The 26,102-nt window shown below is 47.2% G+C and overlaps 1 protein-coding gene across 5 annotated transcripts in view; it reads right to left on the bottom strand.

The window, feature by feature from the left end:
* The window catches only part of LOC109878755 (collagen alpha-1(XXIII) chain-like), a 246,472-nt gene that overhangs the window by 43,139 nt on the left and 177,231 nt on the right, over positions 1-26,102 (bottom strand). For all 5 annotated transcript variants that reach the window (XM_031789902.1, XM_031789901.1, XM_031789904.1 and 2 more), the window contains exons 6-11: positions 22,992-23,018; positions 22,879-22,905; positions 12,884-12,910; positions 11,267-11,293; positions 5,218-5,277; positions 556-636 (exon numbers count right to left, since the gene is read on the bottom strand). In XM_031789902.1, the coding sequence (XP_031645762.1) occupies positions 556-636; positions 5,218-5,277; positions 11,267-11,293; positions 12,884-12,910; positions 22,879-22,905; positions 22,992-23,018 (249 nt within the window). The remainder of the gene's footprint in view (positions 1-555; positions 637-5,217; positions 5,278-11,266; positions 11,294-12,883; positions 12,911-22,878; positions 22,906-22,991; positions 23,019-26,102) is intronic.

The following is a 26,102-nucleotide window of genomic DNA, read 5'->3' on the forward strand; positions in this document are numbered from 1 at the left end:
TATGTGAATCCATTGTAGGTATACGTGGGGGTATGTGGGTGTATGTGGGTGTATGTGGTGTATGTGGGTGTATGTGAATCCATTGTAGGTATACGTGGGGGTATGTGGGTTTATGTGGTGTATGTGGGTGTATGTGAATCCATTGTAGGTATACGTGGGGGTATGTGGGTGTATGTGGTGTATGTGGTGTATGTGGGAATATGTGAATCCATTGTAGGTATACGTGGGGATATGTGGGTGTATGTGGGTGTATGTGGTGTATGTGGGAATATGTGAATCCATTGTAGGTATACGTGGGGGTATGTGGGTGTATGTGGGTGTATGTGGTGTATGTGGGAATATGTGAATCCATTGTAGGTATACGTGGGGGTATGTGGGTGTATGTGGTGTATGTGGGTGTATGTGAATCCATTGTAGGTATACGTGGGGGTATGTGGGTGTATGTGGTGTATGTGGGTGTATGTGAATCCATTGTGCGCATACGTGGGGGTATGTGTATATTCCCACTTTACCTGTAGGTGTGTGTGATATTTGTGTGTAAGGTAATGCTGTTACCTGTTCTCCAGCCGGGCCACGGGGCCCGTCTTTTCCCGTATTTCCAGGAGGGCCTCTGGGGCCAGGAGACCCTTGGTCACCCTGCAGGACGACACATCAGAGGGATAAGAAAGAGGGAAAGAAAGATGAAAGGAATGAGCGAAAGATGCCGACAAACCAACAAATATGGAGAAAATTACAATATTTACCATATGACAAACAAACACACGCACGCACACACACACACACACACGCATGCACGCACGCACGCACACGCACACACCAAAACTAATACACACACACACACACACACACACACAAACTCTCCCAGGCACAAGATGTGCTAACTAAGTATTAAATACAACATAAACTGAACTGTGAAATGAAGTGTTTCATTTCTTCCTCCAGTTATCTAGCCAGAATGAACCACCTCGCATGAAAGGTTGTTTTACCAATGGAAATACAATCTACATGGCAAAAACTTCCCTCCTTGGTACTTTTTAACTTCCCTTAACACAATTAGCACAATCCCACTAAGGAAAATCCACAGCAGTATTTTCAGACTGTGGTCAAGTAATCCAATGCCTAAAGTCGACCCTCATCATGCTTGTGTTTCCCTGCTCTGTTCTTGTTTAACTGGATCCATTGTTTTAACCAGTCTTCTCATGTTATTCACATGGATATTCCCAGCATTCTGCCTCACAGACATACTGAATGTGATGGTCTGATCCTGTGTGTTGTGGTGAGATGTGAGAGAAGGACCTTTTCATTTAGAATGATACTCTCCAGGTCTTCACCCATCAGACTCTAGGCCTGTTTCCCTGTGTAGATAATTAGCATAGCTCCACCAACAAAGCTGTTCTATTCCCAATGTAATGAAAAGCACACATTCCTGAAACCTCTCTAACATGTGGCCCTGCAGTTCTCCTCAGAGAGGGTTTCTACTGGTTTGCCATGTTTCAAAACAGGCATCATAGGAATACACAAGCATACACACACATAAAAACGAACACAGCACATCCTGAAACAAACATCCAATAATGTGTGCATGAAGAGATGGATGAACTGAGACAGCAGCAGAGAGCTGGGGAAGTGTGAGGAAGCAACAGAGAGAGAGAGATAATGAAGAAAAGGGTGAGCGATATCAAGCAGTGAATGAGAGATATCAACCAGCAGTGAAAGTGTCAGAGCTGGTTAGAGGTCCACACATGCCTTAGTGGAGGTGTACCTTTATTAAGCGTCTCTGGAAGTTGGACTGGTCACCAGACATAAAGCCATGGTCATAGCGGGGAAAGACCATCTGAAGCAGGAGAACAGATGACAATAGGGAAAGAGAGAGAAAAGGAAGAGAGGGAAGAGAGGAAAGAGAAGGAAGAGAGGAAAGAGAAGGAAGAGAGGGAAGAGAAGGAAGAGAAGGAAGAGAGGAAAGAGAGGGAAGAGAAGGAAGAGAGGGAAGAGAAGGAAGAGAGGGAAGAGAAGGAAGAGAGGGAAGAGATGGAAGAGAAGGAAGAGAGGGAAGAGAGGGAAGAGAAGGAAGATGGGGAAGAGAAGGAAGAGAGGGAAAAGAAGGAAGAGAGGGAAGAGAAGGAAGAGAGGGAAGAGAAGGAAGAGAAGGAAGAGAGGGAAGAGAATGAAGAGAGGGAAGAGAAGGAAGAGAAGGAAGAGAGGGAAGAGGATGAAGAGAGGGAAGAGAGGGAAGAGAGGGAAGAGAAGGAAGAGAGGGAAGAGAAGTAAGCGAGGGAAGAGAAGGAAGAGAGGTAAAATGAGGGAAGAGAAGTAAGAGAGGGAAGAGAGGGAAAAGAAGGAAAAGAAGGATGAGAGGGATGAGAAGTAAGAGAGGGAAGAGAAGGAAGAGAGGGAAGAGAAGGAAGAGAAGGAAGAGAGGTAAGATAAGGGAGAGAGGGAAAAGAAGGAAAAGAAGGAAGAGAGGTAAGAGAAGGAAGAGAGGTAAGATAAGGAAGAGAGGGAAAAGAAGGAAAAGAAGGATGAGAGGGAAGAGAAGGAAGAGAGGGTAGAGAAGTAAGAGGGAAGAGAGGGAAGAGAGGTAAGATAAGGAAGAGAGGTAAGATAAGGAAGAGAGGGAAGAGAAGTAAGAGAGGGAAGAGAGGTAAGATAAGGAAGAGAGGTAAGATAAGGAAAAGAAGGATGAGAGGGAAGAGAAGGAAGAGAGGTAAGATAAGGAAGAGAGGGAAAAAAAGGAAAAGAAGGATGAGAGGGAAGAGAAGGAAGAGAGGTTAGAGAAGTAAGAGAGGGAAGAGAGGTAAGATAAGGAAGAGAGGTAAGATAAGGAAGAGACGGAAGAGAAGTAAGAGAGGGAAGAGAGGTAAGATAAGGAAGAGAGGTAAGATAATGACAAGAAGGATGAGAGGGGAGAGAGGGAAGAGAAGGAAGAGAGGGAAGAGAATGAAGAGAGGGGAGAGAAGAGAGGGAAGAGAAGGAATAGAGGGAAGAGAAGGAAGAGAGGTAAGAGAGGGAAGAGAGGGAAGAGAGGGAAGAGAAGGAATAGAGGGAAGAGAGGTAAGAGAGGGTAGAGAGGGAAGAGAAAGAATAGAGGGAAGAGAGGTAAGAGAGGGAAGAGAAGGAAGAGAAGGAATAGAGGGAAGAGAGGTAAGAGAGGGAAGAGAAGGAATAGAGGGAAGAGAGGTAAGAGAGGGTAGAGAGGGAAGAGAAGGAATAGAGGGAAGAGAGGTAAGAGAGGGTAGAGGGGGAAGATAAGGAATAGAGGGAAGAGAAGGAAGAGAGGTAAGAGAGGGAAGAGAAGGAATAGAGGGAAGATAAGGAAGAGAGGGAAGAGAAGTGAGAGAGGGAAGAGAAGGAAGAGAGGGTAGAGAGGGAAGAGAAGTAAGAGAGGGAAGAGAAGGAAGAGAGGGTAGAGAGGGAAGAGAAGGAATAGAGGGAAGAGAAGTAAGCGAGGGAAGAGAAGGAAGAGAGGTAAGATAAGGAAGAGAGGGAAGAGAAGTAAGAGAGGGAAGAGAGGGAAAAGAAGGAAAAGAAGGATGAGAGGGATGAGAAGTAAGAGAGGGAAGAGAAGGAAGAGAGGGAAGAGAAGTAAGAGAAGGAAGAGAGGTAAGATAAGGGAGAGAGGGAAAAGAAGGAAAAGAAGGATGAGAGGGAAGAGAAGGAAGAGAGGGTAGAGAAGTAAGAGAGGGAAGAGAGGGAAGAGAGGTAAGATAAGGAAGAGAGGTAAGATAAGGAAGAGAGGGAAGAGAAGTAAGAGAGGGAAGAGAGGTAAGATAAGGAAGAGAGGTAAGATAAGGAAAAGAAGGATGAGAGGGAAGAGAAGGAAGAGAGGTAAGATAAGGAAGAGAGGGAAAAAAAGGAAAAGAAGGATGAGAGGGAAGAGAAGGAAGAGAGGTTAGAGAAGTAAGAGAGGGAAGAGAGGTAAGATAAGGAAGAGAGGTAAGATAAGGAAGAGAGGGAAGAGAAGTAAGAGAGGGAAGAGAGGTAAGATAAGGAAGAGAGGTAAGATAATGACAAGAAGGATGAGAGGGAAGAGAGGGAAGAGAAGGAAGTGAGGGAAGAGAATGAAGAGAGGGGAGAGAAGAGAGGGAAGAGAAGGAATAGAGGGAAGAGAAGGAAGAGAGGTAAGAGAGGGAAGAGAGGGAAGAGAGGGAAGAGAAGGAATAGAGGGAGAGAAGGAAGAGAGGTAAGAGAGGGAAGAGAAGGAATAGAGGGAAGAGAGGTAAGAGAGGGTAGAGAGGGAAGAGAAGGAATAGATGGAAGAGAGGTAAGAGAGGGTAGAGGGGGAAGATAAGGAATAGAGGGAAGAGAGGTAAGAGAGGGAAGAGAAGGAATAGAGGGAAGAGAAGGAAGAGAGGTAAGAGAGGGAAGAGAGGGAAGAGAGGGAAGAGAAGGAATAGAGGGAAGAGAAGGAAGAGAGGTAAGAGAGGGAAGAGAAGGAATAGAGGGAAGAGAGGTAAGAGAGGGTAGAGAGGGAAGAGAAGGAATAGATGGAAGAGAGGTAAGAGAGGGAAGAGAAGGAATAGAGGGAAGATAAGGAAGAGAGGGAAGAGAAGGAAGAGAGGGTAGAGAGGGAAGAGAAGTAAGAGAGGGAAGAGAGGGAAGAGAAGGAAGAGAGGGTAGAGAGGGAAGAGAAGGAATAGAGGGAAGAGAAGGAAGAGAAGGAAGAGAGGGAAGAGAAGGATGAGAGCGAAGAGAAGGAAGAGAGGGAAGAGAAGGATGAGAGGGAAGAGAAGGAAGAGAGGGAAGATAAGGAAGAGAAGTAAGAGAGGGAAGAGAGGGAAGAGAAGGATGAGAGGGAAGAGAAGGAAGAGAAGTAAGAGAGGAAAGAGAGGGAAGAGAAGGATGAGAGGGAAGAGAAGGATGAGAGGGAAGAGAAGGAAGAGAGGGAAGTGGAGAATAGACCACAGAGAGGGTGCAGAGCAGAGTATTGAAAGAGAATGAGACAGAGAGACAGAGACATAGAGGGAAAGAAAAACAGAGACAAAAATAAAATAAATCAGTGATGTAATCAGTCAGGGACAGATTACAGGCTGCAGCTTCCTTCCATTCTCCAGGAGAGACAGAATGGTGCTGAGGACAGAGTGAGGTTCCAAGTAAGAGGTCAGGGTTGAGAGGTAAGAGGTGACCCAGCAGCTGTAGTCCAGTGGAGAGAGACAGGAAGGTCAGCAGAGCATGAGAGACATAGGACTGCTGGGAGACCAGAGCTACAGAGGGACAAACCTTGACGGTGAGGATCTGATTACTGTGCAGACCAGCGTATGAGTTGTGGGGAGGAGGGCCCTGGGGGACGAGAGGGGGGAGGAGAGAGGTGGATGGGGTAGACGAGATGGGGAGCAGATGGGAGGAGAGAGGGAGGAGGAGAGGAGAGGAGAGGAGAGAAGGGATGAGTGGAGGAGGGAGAGGAGAGGAGGGGGAGAGGAGAGGGGAGAAGAGGAGGGGGGTAACACAGAGAAGGGTGAGTCACCTGTTGGAGGAAAGTGGAGCACCATGTAGCTACTGTATATGCACCTAACAAGGTTGTAGACCTGAAGTAACAGCTAGCTAACAAGGTTGCAGACCTCAGGTAACAGATAACTAAACAAGATTGCAGACCTCAAGCAGAAGATAGCTATCAAGGTTGCAGACCTGAAGTAGCAGCTAGCTATCAAGGCTGCAGAACTCAAGTATAAGTTAGCTACCAAGGTTGTAGATCTGAAGTAGCAGCTAGCTACCAAGGTTGCAGACCTCAAGTAACAGATAGCTATCAAGGTTACAGACCTCAAGTAACAGCTAGCAGTCCATTAGCCACATGGGTAACTATAATGTTGAAATGCAGTAAGATGGATCTATATACTACCTGTACTGATATCTCCTCATCCCCAGTGATACATGCAGTAGTGGTAGAGTCCATTGCATAGTAATCAGTAAACATATGGTCAAGAATGGATATTTCTTTAACAATGTGCTAATTAATACCGTAAAGGTTGGGTCGCTAACAGACACGAAAATCAAAAATATATTAATTCATTAACTCATATAGTACCATTATAAACTATAAATAATGTATTGTCGTGAATGGGACTTCTTTAATCTATCCTTTCACTGTCCAGGAAAACCATATCTTTATGTGACCCAGTCTGTACCTACACTACATGACCAAAGGTATGTGGACACCTGCTTGTCGAACATCTCATTTCAAAATCATGGGCATTACTATGGAGTTCTTCCCCCCTTTGCTGCTATAACAGCCTCCACTCTTCTGGGAAGGATTTCCACTAGATGTTGGAAGATTGCTGCCAGGACTTGCTTCCAATCAGCCACAAGAGCATTTGCGAGGTTGGACACTGATGTTGGGCAATTAGGCCTGGCTCGCAGTCGGCGGTCCAATTCATCCCACAGGTGTTCGATGGGGTTGAGGTCAGGACTGTGTGCAGGCCAGTCAAGTTCTTCCACACCGATCTCGACAAAACATGTTTGTATGGACCTCGCTTTGTGCACGGGGGCATTGTCATGCTGAAACCCGGAAAGGGCTTCCCCAAACTGTTGCCACAAAGTTGGAAGCACAAAATCAGCCCCAGACCATTATTCCTTCTCCACCAAACTTTAAAGTTGGCACTATGCATTCGGCAGGTAGCGTTCTCCTGGCATACGCCAAACCCAGATTCGTCCGTCAGACTGCCAGATGGTGAAGCATTATTAATCACTCCAGAGAACGGGTTTTCACTGATCCAGAGTCCAATGGCGGCAAGCTTTACACCATTCCAGCCGACGCTTGGCATTGCACATAGTGATCTTAGGCTTGTGTGCCTCTGCTCGTCCATGGAAACCTATTTCATGAAAGTCCCGATGAACAGTTATTGTGCTGACGTTGCTTCCAGAGGCAGTTTGGAACTCTGTAGTGAGTGTTGCAACCGAGGACAGACGATTTTTACGAGCTACGCGCTTCAGCACTTGGCTGTCCCGTTCTGTGAGCTTGTGTGGCCTACCACTTTACGGCTGAGTCGTTGTTGCTCCTCAACCTTTCCACTTCACAATAACAACACTTACAGTTGACATGTGCTCGATTTTATACACCTGTTAGCAATGGGTGTGGCTGAAATAGCAAAATCCACAAATGTATATGTCCATTTCTTCATAATATTGTCTCTTTAAATACACTTCCTCTCTCGCTTTTTCTCTAAAACAATGTGGAACAAAGGAGACTGTGTTTGGAGGCTCTGTTTGGAGGCTCTGTTTGGAGGCTGTGTTTGGAGGCTCTGCTTGGAAGCTGTGTTTGGAGGCTCTGTTTGGAAGCTGTGTTTGGAGGCTCTGTTTGGAAGCTGTGTTTGGAGGCTCTGTTTGGAGGCTCTGTTTGGAGGCTGTGTTTGGAGGCTCTGCTTGGAAGCTGTGTTTGGAGGCTCTGTTTGGAAGCTGTGTTTGGAGGCTCTGTTTGGAAGCTGTGTTTGGAGGCTCTGTTTGGAGGCTGTGTTTGGAGGCTCTGTTTGGAAGCTGTGTTTGGAGGCTCTGTTTGGAAGCTGTGTTTGGAGGCTCTGTTTGGAGGCTCTGTTTGGAGGCTGTGTTTGGAGGCTCTGTTTGGAAGCTGTGTTTGGAGGCTCTGTTTGGAAGCTATGTTTGGAGGCTCTGTTTGGAGGCTGTGTTTGGAGGCTCTGTTTGGAGGCTGTGTTTGGAGGCTCTGTTTGGAGGTTGTGTTTGGAGGCTCTGTTTGGAAGCTGTGTTTGGAGGCTCTGTTTGGAAGCTGTGTTTGGAGGCTCTGTTTGGAAGCTGTGTTTGGAGGCTCTGTTTGGAAGCTGTGTTTGGTCAAGCCCAACAGACAGTAATTGTGATCATTTCCTCACGAGCTGAACAGAACATCCTCACGAGCTGAACAGAACACGGTGTCTCATACCTTAGACCAGTTACGGTTGACTTCCCTCCCTCACAAAACATATGGATGGGAGAGAGGGATGGAAGAGAGGTGGTGGGAGAGGGAGAAAAGTAGAGAGGGAGAGAGAGAGAGAGGGAGATGAACAAAGAGCAAGAGGGGGAGAAAGAGAGAAAGAAAGAGGGAGAGAGAGAAAGGGAGATGAACAGAGAGAGGGAAAAAGAGAGAAAGAGAGAGAGAGTGAGCGAGAAAGAGCGCAAGAGAGATATGCCAGTCTGGTCATGAGGTTTCTGTTAGCGGGCTGCGGTGCCGTGGTTCTACCACTGAGTGAAAGAGAGAGGAAAGCTTGGTTTGGGATAAAACCTCACCATGCCCTGGTTCTACCATTGAGGGAAAGAAAGATGAAAGCTTGGCTTGGGATAAAACCCCACCATGCCCTGGTGCAACTGAGGGAAAGAGAGAGGAAAGCTTGGTTTGGGATAAAACCCCACCATGCCCTGATTCAACTGAGGGAAAGAGAGAGGAAGGCTCAGGATAAAACCTCACCATGCCCTGATTCAACTGAGGGAAAGAGAGAGGAAGGCTTGGGATAAAACCTCACCATGCCCTGATTCAACTGAGGGAAAGAGAGAGGAAGGCTCAGGATAAAACCTCACCATGCCCTGATTCAACTGAGGGAAAGAGAGAGGAAGGTTTGTGATAAAACCCCACCATGCCCTGATTCAACTGAGGGAAAGAGAGAGGAAAGCTTGGTTTGGGATAAAACCCCACCATGCCCTGATTCAACTGAGGGAAAGAGAGAGGAAGGCTTGGGATAAAACCCCACCATGCCCTGATTCAACTGAGGGAAAGAGAGAGGAAAGCTTGGTTTGGGATAAAACCCCACCATGCCCTGATTCAACTGAGGGAAAGAGAGAGGAAGGCTCAGGATAAAACCCCACCATGCCCTGATTCAACTGAGGGAAAGAGAGAGGAAGGCTCAGGAAAAAACCTCACCATTGGCTTGTCTTGCAGCACGGTCTGTTGGGATGCAACATTCAAAAGTCTTGTCTTAAAGATGGAGTGGTTTTTAAAGTACAACGTTTGTTGTCTTCATGAAAGGTGACTTGTTCACCCTAGAGTCAAAGCTGAACCATTTTCCCATTTTTCTGTGGTAGAGTGGGGAATTATTAAGTATATTTTAATGTCCGTGCCATCCTGTGTGTGTGATGTGAGCTCACTCAAGGGCCAACACTGGCACTAATGATGACAGATTGACAGGAAGTCCCACTGACAGTGATGCATGACTACTTCCTGTTGTGTGTGTCTCCTCTCTTCCTCTCCAAGGGGGCAGAAGTATGAGGACAGAGAGCACAGGAGTACAGGGACAGATTGTATCAGTTACTCTGTTGGCAGCAGAACCCAGTAATGACAGAGCTGGGGGGTGGGGTGGGGGGAATGGGCTCATGATACAAAGATGAGTCCACTATGGTGCAGACCTACTGTCTCCTTCATTCCATTATCAAGTCCTTTTAAAACAGACAACAAAGGTCAAGACAGTAGCTGATATGTACAGTTAGAATACCACTTAACACTCATTCAGGATCGAGCTGTTCAGAGTGATGTGTGATGTCATCCATCTTGATTAATCCTCCCTTCCCTCTAATTGGCTTGCACTTGCCACATGATTTATCACCACCCAGTATGGCGCAAAGCGGCAGGCAGTGAGATGCTTTTGTTTGGGACAAACTTGTGTTCCTAAGCGAGCCTCTGCGGCTCAGCTCTAAAGTTACCCAGGCAGATCGCAGCTAGAGGCACCGCATCCAAGTACAATATTTATCCTTTGGAGGAATAGCTAATGCAGGATGCCAAAGGGATTCATTACCACACAGACAATTACCTCTAGTTCTGGCAGGATAGGCTGAGAGGCTGGGAAACCAACGTTAGGAATGTCTTCAATGTTTCTGACCTCGTAGTAAATATCGTCCTTGCAAAGCAGCACTGTCTAAATACCACTGTGTTTGTCCTGTTGACATGTAATAGCGATATCTCCTTCATTCACACACACCAGTGTGTGGTCTTAGAGAGAGAGGTGAATGAGAGACAGCGGTTGCCCAATGGCACCCTAGTTCCTATCTCAAATGTAATCAGTGACAGAAAGAGCAGTAGCTGAGTAGAGAGAGAAGCATTCATTCAAATTGTAGGTAGGAGACAATGTTTATCCATAACCTGTGACCTGACCCAGAGTAAACTCATTTAACATAGTCTGATAAAAATATACAGTACTGTAAACTGTTAATATAACTGAGGCCATGACCAGATATGCCCAGGGTAGCAGAGTATGGACCCGCACTGAGTAAAGTAGGAGATAAGTAAATAGATGTTAAATACAGGGATGGATGATGTCACATCATGAAAAGGCAACAATAACAGCATAGTCCAGATGCAGAGAGAGAGAGAGAGAAGCACAGTGTGTTGCATTCCATGTCTGAAATGTGCTGTAAGTTGGTGGTTGAAGATATCCCTCTAGTGGTGTGGGGGCTATGCTTTGGCAAAGTGGGTGGGGTTTTATCCTGCCTGTTTGGCCCTGTCCAGGGGTATCATCAGATGGGGCCACAGTGTCTCCTGACCCCTCCTGTCTCAGCCTCCAGTATTTATGCTGCATTAGTTTGTGTCGGGGGCTAGGGTCACTGTTATATCTGGAGTATTTCTCCTGTCTTATCCAGTTTCCTGTGTGAATTTAAGTATGCTCTCTCTAATCCTCTCTCTCTTTTTCTCTCTTTCTTTCTTTCTCTCCTTTCTTTCTTTCTTTCTTTCTGACCTGTTCGCCGGACATGCTACCTGTCCCAGACCTGCAGTCTCCCCTTTACCTTTAGTCTACCATCAGTCTACCCTCTACTCTCTACCCCCAGTCTACCCTCTACCCTCAGTCTACCCTCTACCCTCAGTCTACCCTCTACTCTCTACGCTCAGTCTACCCTCTACCCTCAGTCTACCCTACCCTCAGTCTACCCTCTACTCTCTACCCCCAGTCTACCCTCTACCCTCAGTCTACCCTCTACTCTCTACCCCCAGTCTACCCTCTACCCTCAGTCTACCCTCTACTCTCTACCCTCAGTCTACCTTCTACCCTCAGTCTAACCTCTACCCTCTCCTTTGATTTCTGATTTGGGATGGATGGACCATTACTCTAATCTGCAGGGAGAGGGAGAACGGGTGGGGCAGGGAGAGGGAGAAAGAGGGAGGGGAGAGACAGATGGAGACGGAGGACAGATAGCGTTTGGGAAGTTAAATCTGATTAGGGAAGAACATAACCTTTATTGGAACAAACGCAATTGTTGAGCGAGTCTCCTCAGGTCAGTGTACATAACCCACACAATTGACTTCAATAGTCAGATAGGAAGAGAGAGAGAGAGAGAGAGGGAAAGAAAGAGTGGGAGAGGGACTTACCCTGGGACCAATATCTCCTTGGTCACCCTATAGAGGACACACAAGAGGAGAACAACCATCAACACACATTTAGCTCTAAATTTAGAACAGTTGACAGCAGTGCAATTACACAATTAGTAGTGATTCTACAGTAGGCTAGACAGTGCAAACCAAAGCCACTTGGAATCAAACCATTGCCGAACCAAGGAAATCTGAATTTCTGAATCAACTCCTAGGATGGGAGCTGGGAGAGGAGAGGACATGCGCTGAGGGTAGCTGATGCTCTGACGGGATTTTGGGCTTTGTTTTCTCAACAGGGCCATCTATGGTGATTACAGAACACCTGACCATTTTACAGGAACTTTAGCATCATCTGTCATTCCCAATTTCTTATTATCAGCAGGAATAAAACACAGCTGCTCCTGTGTATCGGCCTCTGAGTGACCTCTCCCTGAGGATAGGGGTCACCATAAAACATCACTTGGCGTTCTAAGTGACATTCCTGAGGATAAGGCTGATGGCTGTAATTCAGCTATAGGCACTTTAAAGTGATCGACGTCTAAGTTGGCTGATCTTTTGACCAGGGCCCAGGAGGCAGCTGGAAAGAGAACAGAGATAGCTGTCAGAGCAGCTCACAGATCACTGCACCTGTATATAGCCAATCTGTAAATAGCCCATCCAACTACCTCATCACCATATTGTTATTTATTTTGCTCCTTTGCTCCCCAGTATCTCTACTTGCACACTCATCTTCTGCACATCTATCACCCCAGTGTTTAATTTGCCAAACTGTAATCATTTCGCCACTATGCTCTATTTATTGGCTTATTCTACCTCATTTGCACACACTGTATATATACTTTCTCTATTGTATTATTGACTGTAAGTTTGTTTATTCCATGTGTAACTCTGTGTTGTTGTTTGTGTCACACTGCTTTGCTTTATCTTGGCCAGGTCGCAGTTGTAAATGAGAACTTGTTCTCAACTGGCCTACCTGGTTACATAAAGGTGTTCTCAACTGGCCTACCTGGTTAAATAAAGGTGTTCTCAACTGGCCTACCTGGTTACATAAAGGTCAAATATAAAATAAAAAATAAAGCTGAAGGATTTAGTGACTGTCTTCTCTTTGGAATGGGGCAGATTGGTACGTTGCTGTGAAGGAACGTGTTAGTCTCCCTCTGTGCTGCACATGATTTTTGTTTCATAAACCTTTAAATATAGAATTTGTTTCCTTTATCCTTGTATCCAGGATTTCCACACCTTGGGCAAATTCACGATTCCTGACAGCTTCCATAATGCTAGAGACACACAGGTCTATACAGTGCCATCTGTTTCTAACATCTTGGGCTGGACAGAGTGTGTGAGAACATCTGGCGCTGCTCATATAAGATCTCTGTTCATATAGGTCAGGTAATCTATAGCCTGTTGGATAGAGGAGGTGTGAAAAACTGTGTGTGGGTGTTTGTGTATTCTGCGTGGAATGTATGTAAGATATAAGATGTCTGAGAACATGTGTGTCCGACTGTCAGTCAGTGTGTACAATGCGTGTATAGGACGGAATCCACAGTTACACAATACATCCATGTGCATGAATATAGTACAGCTGGGAGTGAGGTAAGATTCTATATTTGAACATACCTTATCTCCCTTGGGTCCCACTGGTCCCTGGAGGAAGAGGAGAGATATAATGGTCAAACAGGATACATCAGTTATTATAAACCGCTTCTCATCTGTGTGTAATCAAGACCTTTCAACTTATTAAGACGACTCTGGGGTGATCCACCTCCAACCCTAATGTTCATATCTCCTTGATTCACTACTAGCAGCTAGTGGATGGCTTTCGATAAAACAGAATTCCTCAAGGTGATTATATTGCCCAATAGCCATGTCACTTACAGACATCCCCCTCGCCGTAAGTCACAGGGAATAGGTTAATAGTTCAGTCTCTGAATGTGAGCAAGTATTAGAACGACCCAAGGGCTACGCTAACATTTAGCAACCTTCGCTAACGTTTGCCAATGGAGTAAAAAGCCTCCGGGAGTCCTGTCAAGAGGTTTCTGAGGTAATGAGAGATCAAATTCAAAGTGCAAGACGTCCATTCTTCCATCTCTCCCTCAGAGAAAGACTTTTCATGTAATAAAATAGAACTATGTTGTTCAGTATGGAGACCATTAGCTATTATGGCTAAATGGAAACATAGGGGTTGGCAGCCACAGCACACTGATTCTCTGCTCTGACTGAGCTAATGCTATGTGGTCATGCTGAGTGTGTTAGGGGAGGATTTGACTGGTTGACTGCTTGAGTAGTTCCCCTATGGATAGTGGACTCATAGATGAGCTAATCCTCACTACGGGCCATCCTCTCACCCATCTCTCAGTCACACTGAACAATCGGATGACAAGTGGCGCTGTGACAGTGAACGTGGCTCATGACCGAACTACGACCACAAACCCACTGTGACGAACGGTACTGGAGAAAACAACTGTGACCGCACTGGAGAGCTGTAGGGGACATCTGCTAGTAATGTCCTCCAGGTTGACAGGCTGAGCTGGGCTCCTCACTGTGTGTGTGTGTGTGTGTGTGTGTTGGGGTGTTAGAAAAAGGTAGAGAGAAGCCAAGACGAAAAATACATTACAATGATATATTTTAGTTTATAAGGACTGAATGTTAAATTAAGGCTACCAAGCTTGCTTGGTCAGAACATACCTGACTGCAACCTCAATTAACACTGAGGTGTGAAGTGAGAGGTGAGAGGTGTCAACTTGTTCTCTCCACACAGACCATCCCCTGGCATGGAGCAGTGCAGACCATCCCCTGGCATGGAGCAGTGCAGACCATCCCCTGGCATGGAGCAGTGCTATTTTAACACAGACCATCCCCTGGCATGGAGCAGTGCTATTTTAACACAGACCATCCCCTGGCATGGAGCAGTGCTATTTTAACACAGACCATCCCCTGGCATGGAGCAGTGCTATTTTAACACAGACTATCCCCTGGCATGGAGCAGTGCTATTTTAACACAGACCATCCCCTGGCATGGAGCAGTGCTATTTTAACACAGACCATCCCCTGGCATGGATCAGTGCTATTTTAACACAGACCATCCCCTGGCATGGAGCAGTGCTATTTTAACACAGACCATCCCCTGGCATGGAGCAGTGCTATTTTAACACAGACCATCCCCTGGCATGAAGCAGTGCTATTTTAACACAGACCATCCCCTGGCATGGAGCAGTGCTATTTTAACACAGACCATCCCCTGGCATGGAGCAGTGCTATTTTAACACAGACCATCCCCTGGCATGGAGCAGTGCTATTTTAACACAGACCATCCCCTGGCATGGATCAGTGCTATTTTAACACAGACCATCCCCTGGCATGGATCAGTGCTATTTTAACACAGACCATCCCCTGGCATGGAGCAGTGCTATTTTAACACAGACCATCCCCTGGCATGGATCAGTGCTATTTTAACACAGACCATCCCCTGGCATGGAGCAGTGCTATTTTAACACAGACCATCCCCTGGCATGGAGCAGTGCTATTTTAACACAGACCATCCCCTGGCATGGAGCAGTGCTATTTTAACACAGACCATCCCCTGGCATGGAGCAGTGCTATTTTAACACAGACCATCCCCTGGCATGGAGCAGTGCTATTTTAACACAGACCATCCCCTGGCATGGAGCAGTGCTATTTTAACACAGACTATCCCCTGGCATGGAGCAGTGCTATTTTAACACAGACCATCCCCTGGCATGGAGCAGTGCTATTTTAACACAGACTATCCCCTGGCATGGAGCAGTGCTATTTTAACACAGACCATCCCCTGGCATGGAGCAGTGCTATTTTAACACAGACCATCCCCTGGCATGGAGCAGTGCTGACCATCCCCTGGCATGGAGCAGTGCAGACCATCCCCTGGCATGGAGCAGTGCTATTTTAACACAGACCATCCCCTGGCATGGAGCAGTGCTATTTTAACACAGACCATCCCCTGGCATGGAGCAGTGCAGACCATCCCCTGGCATGGAGCAGTGCTATTTTAACACAGACCATCCCCTGGCATGGAGCAGTGCTATTTTAACACAGACCATCCCCTGGCATGGAGCAGTGCTATTTTAACACAGACCATCCCCTGGCATGGAGCAGTGCTATTTTAACACAGACTATCCCCTGGCATGGAGCAGTGCTATTTTAACACAGACCATCCCCTGGCATGGAGCAGTGCTATTTTAACACAGACCATCCCCTGGCATGGATCAGTGCTATTTTAACACAGACCATCCCCTGGCATGGAGCAGTGCTATTTTAACACAGACCATCCCCTGGCATGGAGCAGTGCTATTTTAACACAGACCATCCCCTGGCATGGAGCAGTGCTATTTTAACACAGACCATCCCCTGGCATGGAGCAGTGCTATTTTAACACAGACCATCCCCTGGCATGGAGCAGTGCTATTTTAACACAGACCATCCCCTGGCATGGAGCAGTGCTATTTTAACACAGACCATCCCCTGGCATGGATCAGTGCTATTTTAACACAGACCATCCCCTGGCATGGATCAGTGCTATTTTAACACAGACCATCCCCTGGCATGGATCAGTGCTATTTTAACACAGACCATCCCCTGGCATGGAGCAGTGCTATTTTAACACAGACCATCCCCTGGCATGGAGCAGTGCTATTTTAACACAGACCATCCCCTGGCATGGAGCAGTGCTATTTTAACACAGACCATCCCCTGGCATGGAGCAGTGCTATTTTAACACAGACCATCCCCTGGCATGGAGCAGTGCTATTTTAACACAGACCATCCCCTGGCATGGAGCAGTGCTATTTTAACACAGACCATCCCCTGGCATGGAGCAGTGCTATTTTAACACAGACTATCCCCTGGCATGGAGCAGTGCTATTTTAACACAGACCATCCCCTGGCATGGAGCAGTGCTATTTTAACACAGACTATCCCCTGGCATGTAGCAGTGCTATTTTAACACAGACCATCCCCTGGCATGGAGCAGTGCTATTTTAACACAGACCATCCCCTGGCATGGAGCAGTGCTATTTTAACACAGACCATCCCCTGGCATGGAGCAGTGCTATTTTAACACAGACCATCCCCTGGCATGGAGCAGTGCTATTTTAACACAGACCATCCCCTGGCATGGAGCAGTGCTATTTTAACACAGACCATCCCCTGGCATGGAGCAGTGCTATTTTAACACAGACCATCCCCTGGCATGGAGCAGTGCTATTTTAACACAGACCATCCCCTGGCATGGAGCAGTGCTATTTTAACACAGACCATCCCCTGGCATGGAGCAGTGCTATTTTAACACAGACCATCCCCTGGCATGGAGCAGTGCTATTTTAACACAGACCATCCCCTGGCATGGAGCAGTGCTATTTTAACACAGACCATCCCCTGGCATGGATCAGTGCTATTTTAACACAGACCATCCCCTGGCATGGAGCAGTGCTATTTTAACACAGACCATCCCCTGGCATGGATCAGTGCTATTTTAACACAGACCATCCCCTGGCATGGATCAGTGCTATTTTAACACAGACCATCCCCTGGCATGGAGCAGTGCTATTTTAACACAGACTATCCCCTGGCATGGATCAGTGCTATTTTAACACAGACCATCCCCTGGCATGGAGCAGTGCTATTTTAACACAGACCATCCCCTGGCATGGAGCAGTGCTATTTTAACACAGACCATCCCCTGGCATGGAGCAGTGCTATTTTAACACAGACCATCCCCTGGCATGGAGCAGTGCTATTTTAACACAGACTATCCCCTGGCATGGATCAGTGCTATTTTAACACAGACCATCCCCTGGCATGGAGCAGTGCTATTTTAACACAGACCATCCCCTGGCATGGAGCAGTGCTATTTTAACACAGACCATCCCCTGGCATGGAGCAGTGCTATTTTAACACAGACCATCCCCTGGCATGGAGCAGTGCTATTTTAACACAGACTATCCCCTGGCATGGAGCAGTGCTATTTTAACACAGACCATCCCCTGGCATGGAGCAGTGCTATTTTAACACAGACTATCCCCTGGCATGGAGCAGTGATATTTTAACACAGACCATCCCCTGGCATGGAGCAGTGCTATTTTAACACAGACCATCCCCTGGCATGGAGCAGTGCTATTTTAACACAGACCATCCCCTGGCATGGAGCAGTGCTATTTTAACACAGACCATCCCCTGGCATGGAGCAGTGCTATTTTAACACAGACCATCCCCTGGCATGGAGCAGTGCTATTTTAACACGCTGTCAGTCATCGAATGTAAACCTTTGTTTGTTTGTTTGTTTGTTAAACCTCAATTTAACCAGGCAAGTCAGTTAAGAACAAATTCTTATTTACAGTGACGGTCTACCCCGGCCAAACCATAACCTGGACGACACTGGGCCAATTGTGCGCCGCCCTATGGGACTACCAATTACGTCCGGTTGTGATACAGCCTGGAATCAAACCAGGGTGTTTACTGACGCCTTTAGCACTGTAATGCAGTGCCTTAGACCCCTGCGCCACTCGTGACCCCAATAATAATACACACAGGCACAAATGACCTGACAACACAGCAAGAAAGGGTGGCCACAGCACTCAAGGGAGTGATTGAAAAAGCTTCTTCTACTTTCCCCAATGCACAAGTGATTTTCTCCACCCCTACCATGAAGCGGGTAAAAGCAAGTGTTATACAAGGCAGCAGTGCAAACCTTAGCCAAGACCCTAAAGGACATCACCCTAAACCACAGCCCCAACACCTCACACAGGAGCAACAGATCAACAACTGACACCCCGCCCAGACTAGCGAGACACTCTCCCAGACCTGCGGGATCCCCCCCACCCTACATCCAGACCACAGCACCACCAGCCACATCCACACCCGTACCCCAACCAATCAACACCTCCCCAAGTCAACCATGTACTAGTCAGTGGCGACCTAAATGCCAGAACTGGACAAGAACCTGACACCCATAGCACACAGGGGGACAAACACCTACCTGGAGGTGACAGCATTCCCTCCCCCATATGCCCCCCTAGGCACAACCACGACAACATAACCAACAAAAACGGGTCACAACTCCTGCAGCTCTGTCGCATGCTGGGTATGTACATAGTAAATGGTAGGCTTCGAGGGGACTCCTATGGTAGGTATACCTATAGCTCATCTCTTGGCAGTAGTACTGTAGACTACTTTATCACTGACCTCAACCCAGAGTCTCTCAGAGCGTTCACAGTCAGCCCACTGACACCCCTATCAGATCACAGCAAAATCACAGTCTACTTGAACAGAGCAATACTCAATCATGAGGCATCAAAGCCAAAGGAACTGAATAATATTAAGAAATGTTATAGATGGAAGGAATGTTGTTTGGAAACCTACCAAAACACAATTAGGCAACAACAAATTCAATCCCTTTAAGACAACTTCCTGGACAAAACATTTCACTGTAATAGTGAAGGTGTAAACTTGGCAGTAGAACACCTAAACTGTATTTGACCTCTCAGCTTCCCTATCAAATCTAAACATGTCAAACCAAAAACCGAAGAAAATGAACAACAATGACAAATGGTTAGATGAAGAATGCAAAACCTAAGAAAGAAATTGAGAAACCCATCCAACCAAAAACATAGAGATCCGGAAAACCTGAGTCTACGCCTTCACAATGTGAATCACTAAAACAATACAGAAATACCCTACAGAAAAAGAAGGAACAGCACGCCAGAAATCAGCTCAATGTAATTGAAGAATCCATAGAATCTAACCTCTTCTGGGAAAATTGGAAAACACTAAACAGACAACAACACGAAGAGTTATCTAAAACGGAGATGTATGGATAAACCACTTCTCCAATCTTTTTGGCCCTATAACAAAGTACAAAAAACAAAAACATGATCAAATACAAATCTTAGAATCAAGTATTAACGACTACCAGAACCCACTGGATTCTCCAATTACATTGGATGAACTACAGGACAAAACGCAAACCCTCCAACCCAAAAAGGCCTGTAGTGTTGATGGTATCCTCAATGAAATGATCAAATATACAGACCACAAATTTCAATTGGCTATACTTACACTCTTTGACATCATCCGTAGCTTTGGCATCTTCCCGAATATTTGGAACCAAGGACTGATCACCCCTATCCACAAAAGTGGAGACAAATTTGACCCCAATAACTACCGTGGGATATGGGTCAACAGCAACTTTGGGAAAATCCTCTGCATTATCATTAACAGCAGACTCGTACATTTCCTCAGTGAAAACAATGTACTGGGCAAATGTCAAATTGGCTTTTTACCAAATTACCATATGACAGACAATGTATTCACCCTCCAAACCACGATTGACAAACAAACAAACCAAAACAAAGGCAAAGCCTTCTCGTGCTTTGTTGATTTAAAAAAAGCTTTTGACTCAATTTGGCACGAGGGTCTGCTATACAAATTGATGGAAAGTGGTGTTGGGAGAAAAACATATAACATTATGAATCCATGTATACATTTAAATGGTCAAAAAACACACATTTCTTTCCCCAGGGCCATGGGGTGAGACAGGGATGCAGCTTAAGCCCCACCCTCTTCAACATATATATCAATGAATTGGCAAGGGCACTAGAAGAGTCTGCAGCACTCGGCCTCACCCTACTAGAATCTGAAGTCAAATGTCTTGTCACGCCCTGACCTTAGAGATCCCTGTTTATACTCTATATTTTTGTTAGGTCAGGTTGTGACTAGGGTGGATACTCTAGTTTACTCTATGTTTTCTTTTTCTTTGTTGGCCTAGTATGGTTCCCAATCAGAGGCAGCTGTCTATCGTTGTCTCTGATTGGGGATCATACTTAGGCAGCCCTTTTCCCCACCTTCAGTTGTGGGATCTTGTCTTTGTTTGGTTGCATGTATTTTTGCACGATAAAGCTTTTCATTCGTTGTATTGTTTATTGTTTTTTTGCTGCTTCACATTTCAATAAAATATGGTGAACTCAAATCACGCTGCGCCTTGGTCTACCCTTAACGACGAACGTTACAGAAGATCCCACGACCAACAGACCAAGCAGCGTGGTCAGGAGGACTGGACCTGGGAGGAAATCCTGGAGGGAGCAGGACCCTGGACAAGGGCCAGGGGGTATCGCCGTCCGAATGAGGAGATAGAGGCAGCGAAAGCAGTACGGTGACGATACGAGGAGTTAGCTCAACGAAGCACAAGACAGCCCCAAAACATTTTTTTGGGGGGAGCACATGGGGAGATTGGTAGAGTCAGGGTTCAGACCTGAGCCAACTCCCCGTGCTTACCGTGGAGAGCGAGTGACCGGTCAAGCACTGTGTTATCCGGTTCTGCGCACCATGCTTTCAGTGCGCATCCACAGCCCGGTGCGCTCTGTGCAAGCTCCCCGCAGTTGCCGTGCTAGAGTGGACATTCAGCCAGGACGGATTGTGCCGGCTCAGCACTCCTGGCCTCCGGTGCGTCTCTTCGGTCCAGGATATCCTGCGCCATTTCTACGCACGGTATCCCCAGTTCGCCAGCACAGCCCAGTGCGGCCTGTTCCAGCTCCCCACACTTGCCGTGCTACAGGGGGGATTCAGCCAGGACGCATTGTGCCAGCTCTGTGCTCCAGACCTCCAGTGCGCCTCCACGGCCCAGCATATCCTGCGCCGGCTCTACGCACTATGCCTCCAGTGCGCCTTCATAGCCCAGTGCATCCCATGCCAGCTCTCCACACTCACCGAGCTGGAGTGGGTATCCAGCCAGGAAGTGTTGTGGCAGCTCCCCGCACGAGGCTTCCAGTATGTCTCCTCAGTCCGGTGAGACCTGTTCCGGCTCCACGTACGAAGCCTCCAGTGATGATCCATGGTCCGAAGCCTCCAGTGATGATCCATGGCACGAAGCCTCCAGTGATGATCCATGGCCCGGAGCCTCTAGTTATAATCCATGGCACAAAGCCTTCAGTGATGATCCATGGCCTGGAGCCTGTCGTGACGATCCATGGCAAGGAGCCTGCATTGACGGTTCCCAGTCCTGAGCCTGAAGCTACGGTCCCCAGTCCGGAGCCTCCAGCGACGGTCCCCAGTCCGGAGCCTCCAGCGACGGTCTGCAGTCCAGAGTCTCCAACGACGGTCCGCAGTCCGGAGCCTCCAGCGACGATCTGCAGTCCAGAGCCTCCAGCAATGATCTGCAGTCCAGTCTTCAGGGACGAGCTGCAGTCCGGAGCCTCCAGCGGTGGTTCCCAGTTCAGAGCCTCTGGTGATAATCAACGGTCAGGTCCCTCCGGCAACGATTCACGGTCCGGAGTCCACAGAAGCGGAAGGATCAGAGTAGGATCAGAGCGGGGGCTACATCCCGAACTGGAGCCGCCACCGAGAGTAGATGCCCACCCGGACCCTCCCCTATAGGTTCAGGTCAGATTTTTTTTTTTTGGGGGGGGGATCATACTTAGGCAGCCCTTTTTCCCACCTTCAGTTGTGGGATCTTGTCTTTGTTTGGTTGCATGTATTTTTGCACGAAGAAGCTTTTCGTTCGTTGTATTGTTTATTGTTTTTTTTGCTGGTTCACATTTCAATAAAATATGATGAACTCAAATCACGCTGTCCCTCCTCATCAGTCCTGTCCCTCCTCCTCAGTCCTGTCCCTCCTCATCAGTCCTGTCCCTCCTCATCTGTCCTGTCCCTCCTCATCTGAGATGGCCCTTCAGTAAAAACACTGGAACAAGGACTGTGTCACACCTGGTTGGCTTTAACAGCAGAGCTCTGGTGGCTGTGCATTTGTAGGACAATCTCAGCTTGACGTCTTCTTTAACAAGAAACAACAGATTAATGATGTTTGGATGGAGTGCTATTGAAACAGCTCTCAGTCCCCTGTAAGTGGTTTATGTTTCAGTGGATAAATGGGTCCTCTCTTAGCAGATGAGGCTGAGCAAGGGGCCCCGTCGTAATGACTTTTTAAAGAGCCTCTGTTGAAAGGCATACAATATCTCTCTCTCTCTCTCTCTCCCTCTCCCTCTCTGTCCCTCTCTCTGTTCATCTCCGTTTCTCTAGCTCTCTCTCTCTCTCTGCTCTGTGTTGGTTCCTCCTCCCCCTTCCCATCTCCCTATCTCCATGGTGAGTGTGTTGTGCAGTATGTTGGGCAGTGTGTTGGGCAGGGTGTTGGGCAGAGTGTTGTGTAGTATGTTGGGCAGCGTGTTGGGCAGGGTGTTGGGCAGCGTGTTGGGCAGGGGGTTGGGCAGCGTGTTGGGCAGGGGGTTGGGCAGTGTGTTGAGCAGGGGGTTGGGCAGTGCATCTCCAGGGACTGGCTGAGCCTAGGGCTGGGCTGAATGGGGCTTTCAGTGCTCCGTTCTCAGGTAGGTCTTGAGAGGCTGAAACAACTTTTGGATGGGTAACATGATGGTTACTGATGGTGACCTCACCAACTCACTATGGCTGGATTTTCCAACTGGGACAATACATAACAATTGATGATGAGCAGGAAAGTGTCACCCGGCTTACAGATTCCAAGATGAACCTGGTTCACACAGACTTAAATACATGTGCATAGAACTGTGTGGAATTTACCATTGTTTTCCCAATCCCAACATCAAGACAACCGAAGCAGGAATGAGACAGTGTACCTGACTTCCTTTAGGACCGGGGAGACCCTATGAAGAGGAGAGAGAGTTCCAGAGTTCAAATCAATAAAATAGTACAATGAGAGATTTCATTCATCTATCAAATAGATACTCACTGGTTTGCCATCCATGCCAAGCGGGCCCTACAGAGAGAGGGAGAGAGGGAGTGAGGGAGAGAGGGAGGGAGAAAAAAATAATAATGACAGATTAACCCATGTGTTTTGAGCAGGGATTGTTCCATGCAGAGTTTCATTAAAGAACAACAAATAAAATGAGTCAATGGCTGCTGGAAAATCTCACTGATGACTTAGATAAAGTAAAGGACGACACTGTTTCTGTTAGCCAAACCAACAATGAGGTCACCCCAGTAGTACAACATGAAACAGCCTGGAGGTATGATCATTTATGGCGCTTGTATCCTCTATGTGTATCTGTGTATGTCTTGTATACAACGCACACACACACAGATTCGGGCGGATGTGTTTTCTCTGCCCAGACCAGACCAAACATCTGTAACAGAGGTAGGTAAATAAACTGACCTCCTAAACACTTGCCAGTTGGTCCACGCATGCTTTGAGTACACGTCCTGGTAATCCATCTGGCCCCGCGGATTTGTGAATGTTGACCTGTTTAAAGGTCTTGCTCACATCCTGCTACCGAGAGCGTTATCACACAGTAGTTAGGAACAGCTGATGATCTCATGCATGCTTCAGTGTTGCTTGCCTCGAAGTGAGCATAAAAGACATTTAGCTCATCTCGTCAGCTCGTGGCTGGGTTTCCCTTTGTAGTCCGTAATAATTTTCAATCACTACCACATCCGACGAGCGTCAGAGCCGGTGTAGTAGGATTCAATCTTAATCCTGTATTGACGCTTTGCCTGTTTGATGGTTTATCTGAGGGCTTAGCGGGATTTCTTATAAGCGTCCGGATTAGTGTCCCGCTCCTTGAAAACTGCAACTCTAGCCTTTAGCTCGATGCAGATGTTGCCAGTAATCCATGGCTTCTGGTTGGGATATGTACGTACGGTCACTATGGGGACAACGTCGTCAATGCACTGATTGATGAAGCCGATGACTGAGGTGGTATACTCCTCAATGCCATTGGATGAATCCCGGAATATATTCCAGTCTGTGCTAGCAAAACAGTCCTGTAGTGTAGCATCCGCGTCATCTGACCACTTCCGTATTGAGCGAGTCACTGGTACTTCCTGCTTTAGTTTTCGCTTGTAAGCAGGAATCAGGAGGATAGAATTATGGTCAGATTTGCCAAATGGAAGGCAAGGGAGAGCTTTGTATGCGCCTCTGTGTGTGGAGTAAAGGTGGTCTAGAGTTTTTTTTCCCCTCTGGTTGCACATGTGACATGCTGGTAGAAATGAGCTAAAATGGATTTAAGTTTGCCTGCATTAAAGTCTCTTGTTTGCTTATGGCTTTATACAGCTCATTGAATGCGGTCTTAGTGCCAGCATCCTGTTTGCGGTGGTAAATAGACAGCTACGGATAATATAGATGAGAACTCTCTTGGTAGATAGTGTGGTCTACAGCTTATCATAGGGGAACTCTACCTCAGGCGTTCAATACCTCAAGGCTTCTTTAATATTAGACATCGCACACCAGCTGTTATTGACAAATAGACACATACCCCCGCCCCTCGTCTTACCAGACGTAGCTTCCCTGTCCTTCTGATGCATGGAAAATCAGCCACGACTCAGTGAAACATATGATATTACAGTTTTTAATGTCCCGTTGGTAGAATAGTCTTGATCGTATATAATCCATTTTGTTTTCCAATGATTGCACGTTGACCAATAGAACGGATGGTAGTGGAGGTTTACTCCAGTTTGAATTCTCAGAAGGCAGCCTGACCTCCGCCCCCTTTTTCTCTGTCTTTTCTTCACGCAAATCACAGGGATTTGGGACCGTTTCCGGGAAAGCAGTATATCCTTCGCGTCATACTCGTTAAAGAAAAAATCATTGTCCAGTTCGAGGTGAGTAATCACTGTTCTGATGTCCAGAAGTTATTTTCAGTCATAAGAGATGGTAGCAACAACGTGAAAAAACTAACAAAATAACACAGTTGGTTATGAGCCCGTAAAACATCAGCCATCCCCTCCGGCTCCATTCTCTCATACAGTCAGTATTTGATCTGGATGTAAAGCGCCTCTCAACTCAGTACCTGTCTCTGGGAAAACATTGATTTCGTTTTTTCATGAATAACTATAGACTTCATCTTTAAGTCTAATAACTATAGACTTCACCCTACCTGACACCCTAGACCCACTCCAATTTGCTTACCGCCCAAATAGGTCCACAGACGATGCAATCTCAACCACACTGCACACTGCCCTAACCCATCTGGACAAGAGGAATACCTATGTGAGAATGCTGTTCATCGACTACAGCTCGGCATTCAACACCATAGTACCCTCCAAGCTCGTCATCAAGCTCGAGACCCTGGGTCTCGACCCCGCCCTGTGCAACTGGGTACTGGACTTCCTGACGGGCCACCCCCAGGTGGTGAGGGTAGGCAACAACATCTCCTCCCCGCTGATCCTCAACACTGGGGCCCCACAAGGGTGTGTTCTGAGCCCTCTCCTGTACTCCCTGTTTACCCACGACTGTGTGGCCACGCACGCCTCCAACTCAATCATCAAGTTTGTGGACGACACAACAGTGGTAGGCTTGATTACCAACAACGACGAGACGGCCTACAGGGAGGAGGTGAGGGCCCTCGGAGTGTGGTGTCAGGAAAATAACCTCACACTCAACGTCAACAAAACTAAGGAGATGATTGTGGACTTCAGGAAACAGCAGAGGGAACACCCCCCTATCCACATCGATGGAACAGTAGTGGAGAGGGTAGCAAGTTTTAAGTTCCTTGGCATACACATCACAGACAAACTGAATTGGTCCACTCACACAGACAGCATCGTGAAGAAGGCGCAGCAGCGCCTCTTCAACCTCAGGAGGCTGAAGAAATTCGGCTTGTCACCAAAAGCACTCACAAACTTCTACAGATGCACAATCGAGAGCATCCTGGCGGGCTGTATCACCGCCTGGTATGGCAACTGCACCGCCCTCAACCGTAAGGCTCTCCAGAGGGTAGTGAGGTCTGCACAACGCATCACCGGGGGCAAACTACCTGCCCTCCAGGACACCTACACCACCCGATGCTACAGGAAGGCCATACAGATCATCAAGGACGTCAACCACCCGAGCCACTGCCTGTTC

This window comes from Oncorhynchus kisutch, linkage group LG15, assembly GCF_002021735.2.
Source record: "Oncorhynchus kisutch isolate 150728-3 linkage group LG15, Okis_V2, whole genome shotgun sequence".
Classification (NCBI taxonomy): Eukaryota; Metazoa; Chordata; class Actinopteri; order Salmoniformes; family Salmonidae; genus Oncorhynchus; species Oncorhynchus kisutch.